The sequence below is a fragment of the Podarcis pityusensis genome (assembly GCF_964106645.2).
Source record: "Podarcis pityusensis genome assembly, chromosome: 10".
NCBI lineage: Eukaryota > Metazoa > Chordata > Lepidosauria > Squamata > Lacertidae > Podarcis > Podarcis pityusensis.
This window is the reverse complement of record NC_138035.1, coordinates 9706919-9717209: the sequence shown is the minus strand read 5'-3', so window position 1 is coordinate 9717209 and position 10291 is coordinate 9706919. Positions and strand designations below refer to the sequence as shown.

The window sequence follows — 10291 nt, the reverse complement described above, 5'->3', positions numbered from 1 at the left end:
TCAGCATCAGGGGAAAGGGAAAAACATATCTTCTCCCCTTCGTGTCCAAGCAAACAGCGTAAGCAGTAGCTATACACAAACGGAAGTTCCCAGCAAGCTGTGCTGGAATGTAAACAGGCATGTGACACACAACAGCCTGTTCCTCTTAAGGTGTAATGGAATACCTTAACAGTCGGGTCCCCAGCTTGTTAACACAGTGAGTGTAGTTAATTGAAAAGGATTCTTTATTTTCAAAACAAACAGATAACTCCTGATGGCTGTGCTGGTCCCGGGGGGAAGGTTACCGTTGGCGTAGTCAAAGTCCGGTCCTGGGTCACTGGTATGGAAACAGTTCTCAATGAGCGAGGCGAGGTCCGAAGCAGGAAGCCGGGCGGGGACAGGAACACTGGGGGAACAGGACTGGATACTGGCCGAAACAGCTCATCGACGATGTTGCTCCCGCAACCTGGGACCGGGCTGACTGGCCTTTATCTTCTCTGAGGCCAGGGGCGGCCCCGGCCCCCAGGAGACCCGCCTCTCCTGGCCTTAAGGCGAGCACTCCTCCTGGGAGAAACCAGTTCCCTTCGCCTCTCTGCTCTGAGCCTCTGCAGTTCAGGAGAGGCCGAAGGGTTACTGGGCCCAGGTGGAGACTCACCTGTAGGCACTGAGTCCTCAACCACCTCCGGAGCCAGAGTGGATTCACCTGGTGCCTGCTCCTGAGGATCCGGCACAGGTGCAGGCGCTTCAGAATCAAGGCCCTGCCCCAGTTCAGCCGGCTGCCTCTGGGTCCAGTAACCCTCCAGCCTCTCCTGAGCTGCAGAGGCTCAGGGCAGAGAGGTGGAGGGAACTAGGTTCTCTCAGGAGGAGTGCTCGCCTTAAGGCCAGGAGAGGCGAGTCACCTGTGGGCTGGGACCGCCCTAGGCCCCAGAGGAGATAAAGGCCAGTCAGCCCAGTCCCAGGTTGCGGGAGCAACGACGTTGGAAACCTGTTTCTTCCAGCACCCAGACCTGTTTTTCCGGAGTTCCCAACCACGCCCGGCTTCTTGCTTTAGACCCTGCTTCGCCCTTGGTGGACAGTCTCCAGACCCTTGGCCCAGGACCGGACTCTGACCACGCCTCATGGTAACCCCCCCCCCCGGGACAAGCACAACGGCGCAAAAACAGGGCAGCAACCTCCAAAAATATTTGGAAAGGAAAGGAAAGCCGCGCTGCTCCCTGTAGCCAGGCACATGGCTCAAAAGCCCCAGGCTGTGCAATGGAGCACTTAACAGTAGAATCACAATCGCTGCTGGATGCTGCCGCTGACAGTCGTTACAATGGCCCAGCGCACGGCGAGGAAAGCGTGGAGGAGATCCCAGAGGTGAGCTTGGGATGATCGGAGCAGCGACGCAGGAGTCTGACGGAGAGCCACGCTGAAACCCAGCAAAGGAACAAACAGGTAGTGCCCCAGGTGCAGGCTGCTTCAGTGGGCAAGGGGCAGGATCCGAGGGAAGCCTACCTGCTCTGTCAGCTCTGCCGCCTGGCACAGCCTATTGTTGGGATCTCCGCTCGGCCAAGCTGATAAAGCTCATCTTCCTCCGGCCGAGTCCTTCGGAATCACCTCCGACGAATAATTAACGACCTGAGCCTTTGATGAGGCCTCAGGCACATTCCCGTTCAGCAGAGTTTCCAGCACAGGGAAGTGATAAGATTTATGGCTACATCGCTATGCTTTATTTGTTACTACGCAGACAGCAAAGAAATATACATCCTCTCTCTATGAAAGCAGAGAGCAACTGAAAGGAAACAGGAAACCAGTACGTCACATCTGTCTCCCATCTCCCGTGAGACTTCCAACAGTATGGAATCCCAGGAATGTAAACAGAGTCCTTGTAACTCTAAGCAGCTGCACAGTGGCAAAACAGAAACTTAACATCTATGTCCCCAGCCTGCATTCCCATTGGCCAAAGCCAGGTGCAGGCTAGGATCCAGTTCCTCATGGGTGCAGGGGGGAGTGTAGAAAAGGTTATGCCAAGGGCAGTAGGAAACAGGTAGACTACATATTCCCCTCATTTCTCCTGGTTTACTTTGTGTTTCTCGGCACACTTTTACACCTGAGGATCTTGGATTCTGTTGGGCGGTGTGGGAGAGTCTCTGGCAAGTTCTCAGTCTACCATTTCCCTCAGAAGTGCGTCCATAACTCAGCTCCCCTTTCCTGAAGGTTCTGATCATATGAACCAGAACCCCTCCCTCCCTGACTTCTTTGAGCGAATCTGGATATTATCGGAGAAGGTTGCGAGTGCGGAGATCTTTCCCCTCAAACTCCCACCCCCCACTGTTGGGACAATTTCTACAAATCTGCTCCTTACCTATAAGATACATGTGATCATCTTTTGATTGGTGGCTTTTTGTGACATTTGCAATGAAAACCCTTACCGGGTTTCAGGGACCGCCCCTAAGATGTGTTGTTATGCCTGCTTGGATTTCTGCCTCAGCTAGCAAAATACCACTAAATGAAAGAAATAATAATTTTTTTATTTATATCCCGCCCTCCCCAGCCGAAGCTGGGCTCAGAGCTGCTAACAGTAGTAAAATGATACATTTCTAAAATCATTTCATTTTAAAATCAGTTCAAAACAGATTAATACCGTGAAAATCCCTGAAACGAGAGGTAATCGACTAGAAATATTAGCTTGTGGAAATAAACTAAATAATAAAAATCAAAAAGCTTAAGGAAAAAAATCAGAAAAACCTGAAATAGAACAAAGCCTTAACGGGATGCCAGCTGCAAACCTCGTTTCACTGAACTATTCAGTTTCCTCAGAAGGAAATAGAAAAATCATAAACTTTAAATGACCAAAATTCAAAAAAGGGTAGAACCCCCAAAATTCTGACGTATTATAATCCTAAAATGTGTTGTTATTTCTGCTTGGATTTCTGCCTCAGCTAGCAAAATACCACTAGACATCATTACTGGCCAGTTACGAATAACATACTTGCGGAGTGACCTGAGACCTCATGTTAGAAGCAGTTTCTTTAGATTTTGACCCAGCCGCCCATGAGATTCGCAGCACCATTATTGGCTGCAAAGTCCTCCGTCCAGCATTGAGGTGTGGATCCAATTGCCTCTGGACACCAGGTGTCAAGAGCTCCTAGTGCTTCCCACCTCTGAAGGCAATTTACACATAGAAAGTTTCGTTTTCAATAAAAATGGTTATAACAGATGCTAGCTGTACTAAGCATACATTCATTGAAATAAACTGAGAGTACAAACTTGGGTTCATGAATTTCAGTGGGTCTACTCTGAGTAGAACTTAATTGGATGCAGAACAAAGCAAGCAGCGTGTAAGGACCAAATGACAATTTAAAAAAAATATATATACTTTGATTCATTTCCACGTTTTTGCAACGACTGCATGGAAAAAGTTTGGTAATAGTAACTTGCATGTATATTATCATTGATTTTGTTACTCCAGGGCATCAAGAACATTCATTTCTCCTTCAGTTCATGAGGTTGATTAGTTTGCATTGCCTTATAATAGTTTTAACCAGATACCAAATCTTTTTTTAAAAAACACATATACAAGGGGATGGAGAATTGGACAATCAATGGCTACTAGCCATGGTCAGTGGCATTAATGTTTCTGAATTCCATTGCTAGGAATCGCAAGTGGGGAGAGTGCTGTTTCATTCTCAGGTCCTGTTGAACCGAGAATAACGGCTAAATGGAAGAAGAAAGCATTACGAATACATTCATTGACCACTGTCAACGTGGATTACAGTTCTATAGCGGGCGCTTATGTTGGTTGATGGTTTGCGAGTATATTCTATTCAGCACAATTTCAATCTGTTAGTTTCCCTTCCTTAGGAAGATTCATACTTCTTCATCGGATCCTCTGTCCACGGGGGAAAGGATCTGGCCAGCTCCTGAGTGAGTTTCTCCTCAATTGGCCACCCCCAAGCTTTAAAGAAAGGACCCAGATTTTTGCTCACTTCTTGAGAGAAATGGCGTGTCCAGAGGTTCATCTTGGAGCTGTTGTCAGTTGGGATGTGGGTCAGTGCTTGGTACTTTGCGAAGATGTGGATGTAGGGCTCCCAGCCAAAGGTCTCCTGCAACTGAAAAAAATAATTATTCAGACCCTTTCCTAAGGACTTAAAAACTATATCACTTGCTTTTCCTGTGTCTCTGGGTGCCTGTTTATGCTACCAAAGCATTATCAGTTTTACACCATTTATGACTTACATGGCTCCGCCCTCCCGGCCCTTGAGAATTCTGGGAACAAATGAGAGCCGCAACAAAACGTTGCAGTATGAAGTGCTGCTCTTCAGGATTCCGGCTACTTCACTGCACGGCATTCCCCTTTGTCCTCCCATGATCCTCCACTCCCCACCGCTGACCTCCACTCCCCACCGCTGACCATGCTTGGTCTTCCTCGGACTGGATTTAGAATAGGCCTCACAGACATATTTCTGCAGCCCTTGGAATTTCCCCATTCCTGCCATTTTCTTCGTTCCCCATATATAAAGTCATTCCAGGAACAGAAGCAACGCTCTCACAAAACTACAGTTCCCAGAAGTCTCTGAGAACAAGGAACATTCTGCATGCCTACTTGGTCCTAAGTCCCGTCATGCTCAATAAGACATTCTTCCTTCCTAGGGTTTGTAGCACTGCATCTTAATTCTGAATTAATAACAATTCCGACTTGCTTTTGGTACTTGGATAGCCGAGTCACACCCGAGAGATGTTTGACGTCCCATTTCTCTGAAGCACAGGCTTTTATAATGAAGGGGGTATTGGTTAAGCAGTTTGTGGTAAGTTGGAGGTGGAGAGGAGGATCTGCATTGGAAAGTGGGGGGGGGGGGGGACATCAAAACAACCCCTCTGGGCATTACCAGTTGTCTCTGTCTGCTCCTGGACGCCACCCTGGAATTTTTAGTTAGAAGTCACAATCACACATTTCAGCGACAATGGCTGAATCCAAGGTTTAGGCCTACAGAAGTTCAACAGATGGAACTAAAGGTCAGTTGTTTTCAATGACTCGACCCTGAATATTGCAGAGTTGAGATACAACCCTGAGTCCTGAAGGAATGAAAGACCTTAACAATTTATTCTACCTGGCTTGCAGCAGTAGGAGCAGCTTCTGTCACTGGCCAGTTAAGGCAGCACTGGTCTAAATGGTCCAGTGATCTGACTTCCGCTCCGCTGTGGAGGATATGGCGGTGAACTCTATGTTGTCTGCTTTAGAGACGACACGGTTTAGGCAAATAGAACTTGAGGGTGGCTGCCAGGGCTCAGCACCCCCCGAAAAGCCCCCCACGGAAGAGTGGGGACCCCAGGGTTGTGGCAGAAGTGAGGAAAACTCGCCTCCCCGGCTACCATTTTGCACGTGGAGGAAAGTTGAAGGGGCTTGAGTTTGCTGACGGCTCCAACGCACTCTATTGCCGAAGCTGCACTCCGTCACCAGAAGCAGCAGAGCTTCCAATTAGAGGTAAAAACCAAATAAAGTTGTTAAAGAAATTAGGCTTAAATTAATTAATTTGGTGAAACAGAAGCCAAACAGGAAGTCAGCTTCCTATTTCTGCAGACAGGCTCTGCAAGGGATATTTTTGTGAATGGTAGAAAGAGAATTGGCTCCAGCCATGGAGATTTAGTAACAAAGAGACTCTTGACTTTGGGAATGGTTTCCTTCTGTTGGATATATGTTAGAAACAATTGTGTCAAGCTGTCCTTTGGGATAAAAAGAAGATAGAAGATGACAGCTGGAAAGAATTTGACAGTCTGATAATCCTGGCAGTGTATAAAGCAAGAAGAGGGAATTTTTAATGGTCCAGTGGTCTGACTCTATAGAGCAGCTTCTTTATGTACCTGCAAGTAAGGTTCCAGTGCAGTCCACACCGTGAAGTCCTTCAGCTGAGCTCCGCCTTGAATATAGTCCTTCACCCTCTTCTTTCTGCTGTCTGGTTTAAGCTCTGGATGGGCTATTTCTCTGGGGATGTTCAGCACAGTTTCATTGACGTAAACAGACCAGAGATTGCAGGTGGCTTCCGTGGTATGTGGGGGGAATTCCCACCCACCTTTCTGCTGATTGTGACCCAGCTCATGGATCGGGCCCCAAGTGCCTTTGGTGTACATGCGCTGTACATCCGTGATCTCCTCTGACGCCGCCACGTTAGCCATGATCGGATAGCCAGAGTGCATCCAACCTGGCGAGAGAGTTGGGACAAGGGGGACTTGTAAGACAGACGCATGTTTCTCCATGAAAGCGGAATAAATCATTTGCAGATAAATCACTTGCATCTTTTCCCTCAGCTTTAAAACAAATAAGGTACTGTGGTTTGTGTATGTATTGTACTGTGTGGTGATTTCTCCCTAAAAAAATATTTTTATTGAAATTTTAACATACAGAAAATCTGATTTGCATGGGGGTTGCTTTCTGTGTCTGGGTTTAAAATTGCTGAAGTAAATGATTCACAGTGATTTATGGGGCCACCTAGAATTTTGCTGGCCAAAAATTGAAAATTACAAGAAGTACCAACAGTGGAGGAATGGCAGATGAAGATGGACTTTTTGGAGCTAGCCGAACTGACTGGAAGAGTCCGCGACCAGGAGGAGGAGGAGTATCAAGGGGAATGGAAGAAATTTAAAGATTATTTAATTAAATATGTTAAGATAACTTAAATAGAAATACTTGTGAGTAACAGATAGGTCTAGGATTTAAATATGTGATGTTGTAGAATACTATGGATAAAAGTCAAAATGAAAAGAAAGATGTTAATTGGCCAAGTAAATTTTATGTGAAAATAGTTTTGGAAAACTGCTACTATTAATTCGTATGGAAACTCAGCCAGGGGGATTCAAGGAAGTCACCCAACAATGATAACAAAAATGGAATTATTACAGTTAGGATAAATGTTTGTTTTTTGATGTTTTCTTTTTATGTTTGTTGAAATTTTGTTATAAATTTGGAAAACTAATAAAAAAAATTGAAAAAAAGAAAACGAAAGTATAGTAAAACTTAAACTGTATCCTTAGTTTGAAAATAACTTGAGTTGTGGCAATATCCATGTTTTTCCGTAGGCAATGCCTACGTGATTCCAAGATGCTGAGCTTAAAATGGGACTTGCTAGCAGATCTTGCTCTGCACTAAAAATATATGGGTAAATTATTATTATTTTATTGTTGATTTCAAACATACAAATAAATGCAGTTTACAAATACTTCCATTGGTAACCTCTGTAAAAGGCAAATAATATCAAATATTTGAAACCATACATCTCAACCTATGTGAAAAGAAAAAGAAGGAAAAAAGAAAGAAAATACAATACAAAAACAAATACTTCAATATATTGTGTTAGATACTGTTCAACACGATTCATTTGTATAGTAGCATTCCTTTGATGTGGTACTTTTCCATATGGATTGAATCTCCTTACATATTTTAGTTATAGACTTCCATCTACCTTTTTGTCAGTGTTTGTTAAAAAAAAAAAGTTCCGACCTCCCTTTGTCGCCTCAGCCTGGTCCTCAGACCCTTGTCGGCATAAAAGAGTCCACAAGAATAGTATCCTTGCAGAGTACTTTCTGATTTTATTCTTAAAAGTCTTTCTGCAAAAGCGACTGACAAACTGTACACACCAACACTACCAGCTTTCACTAACCAACCAACCAACCCAACACCAAATTAACATTTCTCACTCTATATATACTCATTCTGACCCAGCTTTTTTAAGCATTAAAGAAACAGCGGTCATTTTAGCCGTGACACTTTTGGGGCTCAGAATTCTATTTCTGAGCCTTTTTAGGGATCTGCGTTGCCTCTGCTCCCCTTCTGCTCTTTTCAATGAATGAGACACCCTGACCAGCAAGCGGGGCGTACTCTCGACCTGAACACAGTTGCGGTTGATCCTATTTGTTGATCCTCGGTGGTTTTAACAAATAATCCCATGAAATGTTATCAAAAGCCTTTTCGGCATCCGCTAACAACATTGCTATTCTTTTGTTTGATTTCATCTCCAAATATTCTAGTAAATATTTACTGTTCTTGTGTTGTTATATAGTTGTTTTCCTGGCAGGAATCCCGCCTGGTTGTCATTAATTATTATATTCAGTATTTTTTTAAGTCTATTTGTTAATATTCCTGTAAAAATTTTGTAATCTGAATTTAATAATGAAATTGGTCTATAGTTTTTGGTATTTGTCAGATCTGCTCTTTGTTTTGGTATTAAAGTTATTAAGGATTCTTTCCATGATCCCGGAGTTTTTCCATTCTCTAGTATATTATTCATAATCTTTTTAAGGATTGGAAGTATAACCACTTCTAATATTTTATAATACCTAATTGAAATTCCACCTGAACCCGGTGTTTTTCCTACTTTCATTCTTTTTAATTACTTGTACTATTTCGTCTGTTTCAATGTTTGAATTTAAAAAGTTGTGCCGGGTGGGAGCGGATGCAATGGAAGCTGAGAAGAAAGACTTCTTAGCAGCTTTCACTGTCATCTCATAGGCTTTTATAAGCGTCCTATAGGATGTTTTTGAGGTTCCGTCGCAAGCATGCCACCATACTCACTCTAGCTGTCTGAGGTCCCGTTTCATTTTCCGGAGCTCCTCGGTAAACCAAGAGGCCCAGTTTTGGCAGAGTCGCAGAGGGCGCCTGGATGCGATCTCATTGATGGCTGCCAAGAGCCGGTTATTCCAGCCCTTGACGAGCTCATTTAATGGACCGCCAGGGGGAGCAGGGTCCTGCAAGGCCTGATGGAATCCATCAGGATCCATCAGCCTTCGTGGGCAAGCGCAAATAGGCTCACCACCCAAGCAAGGGGGGGGGGGTCAGTCTTGGCCTTCAGAGCATGGTGATCAGACCATGGCACCTCCACAGGGGGTGGGGACATGATCACATCTACACCTGCACTGAAGATCAAATCCAGTTTGTGGCCTGCTTGATGTATGGGGCTAGAAACAAATTGGGAGAGCCCTAGTGTCTCCATGGAAGACACCAGGTCCAGAGCCTGTGAGGAGGTGGTGGCATCCGCATGGACGTTGAATTTCCCCAAAACCAATAGGTTAGGGAACTCCCAAGCCCCAGCCTGCCACCACCTCCAGAAGGCCCGACAGGGTGGCTGCTGGTGGGTTAGGTGGTCGGTACACCAGCCAGGCAGCCAAGCTCTCCTCGGTGCCTCACACTAGGCCAACACATTCAGTGCCATAGATGGATGGCACTGGCAGAGCCCTGAAAGGGCAATCCTCCCAGATTAACAACACCCCTCCCCCCTGGCCCACAGTCTGCGATTGGTGAAGGATAGAGAAACCCAGGGGTGCCATCTCACACAAGGCGACTGTTTCGCCTTTGTGCACCCAGGTCTCCACACAAGCCAGATCAATCCTCTAGGAGGCAAAGAAGTCTCTCAGGGTGGCGGTTTTATTGCCTATAGACCTGGCATTGCATTACACCAATGATGGAGGTAGGTAATCCTGCTCACCCTACCTTCATCCCTCGGGATGGGGCGCAGGTTGGAAGGGGTTCGAACATATCCATATCTCAAAGCCCTTCACTTGTAATATCTGTCCCCACCGCCGTACCTCCCTCAGCCCTCTATGGTGGTGATCCCAAGCCCCATGTTGGCCTCCCTTGGTAACATTGGTTACCAAGAAGGAAGGCAAGGCCCTTCAGGACCTCAGCAGCAGGTGAGTCGCTCTAGCCAACTTTTCACCAAACCGCACATTCCAATGATTCTTTGTGGAAGCCATGATGGTTTAAACCAATACAAGCTTATAGCTCAGATGTATCTCTGAGGATATTTTTATAGATCCCGGTGGCTGCTTATTTAAAGATAGGAGGATTGTGCAAAATGGATTGGAGACTATACTGTTTTCACCCCCCTGTATATGAACAAGTTTGTACTTACCAGCAGAGATTTGGACATCTTCCACTATCCTTTCTGGTCTGGGGAAAAGGGGAGGGATGGCTGCTAACTTAGCCACTGCTCTCATCATCTGGGCCCAGGTGTTCAGCAGGACCCCTGGATTGTCCATTCCACGCACGTCATCTGAGGCCACTGTCAAGATGATGTTCTCCGTTTCTAACTCAGCCCAGGGAGCAGGGTAGTGGCGGATAGTGTCCTTCCAGGCAGATAGGCTGGTTTCACCTAAATGCATTTATTTATTTTGTTGCAAAAAGAAGTAATAACAATTAACTGCATATTCTAGTGTGGAGACAGGGAAAAAGAAAAAAGGAATGGATGGGTTTTGGTCAGTGTATTCCCCACAATAAGCGCCCTCTTGACAATATTGTTTGTGAGGAGCCTCAAGTCCTGATGATACCTTCAGAGAAAGG

At 45.5% G+C, this 10291-nt stretch overlaps 1 protein-coding gene across 5 annotated transcripts in view; it reads right to left on the bottom strand.

Moving 5' to 3' along the window:
• Nucleotides 1–3446: 3446 nt before the first annotated feature.
• Nucleotides 3447–10291, bottom strand: part of LOC308486196 (TRPM8 channel-associated factor homolog) — a 186204-nt gene continuing 179359 nt past the window's right edge. For 4 of the 5 annotated variants that reach the window (XM_081022695.1, XM_081022697.1, XM_081022696.1 and 1 more), the window contains 3 exons: nt 9864–10103; nt 5824–6161; nt 3447–4073 (listed from right to left, as the gene is read on the bottom strand). In XM_081022695.1, coding sequence (XP_080878821.1) covers nt 3822–4073; nt 5824–6161; nt 9864–10103 — 830 coding nt within the window. In that variant the 3' untranslated portion in view covers nt 3447–3821. The remainder of the gene's footprint in view (nt 4074–5823; nt 6162–9863; nt 10104–10291) is intronic. The other variant, XM_081022699.1, reaches the window with a different exon arrangement.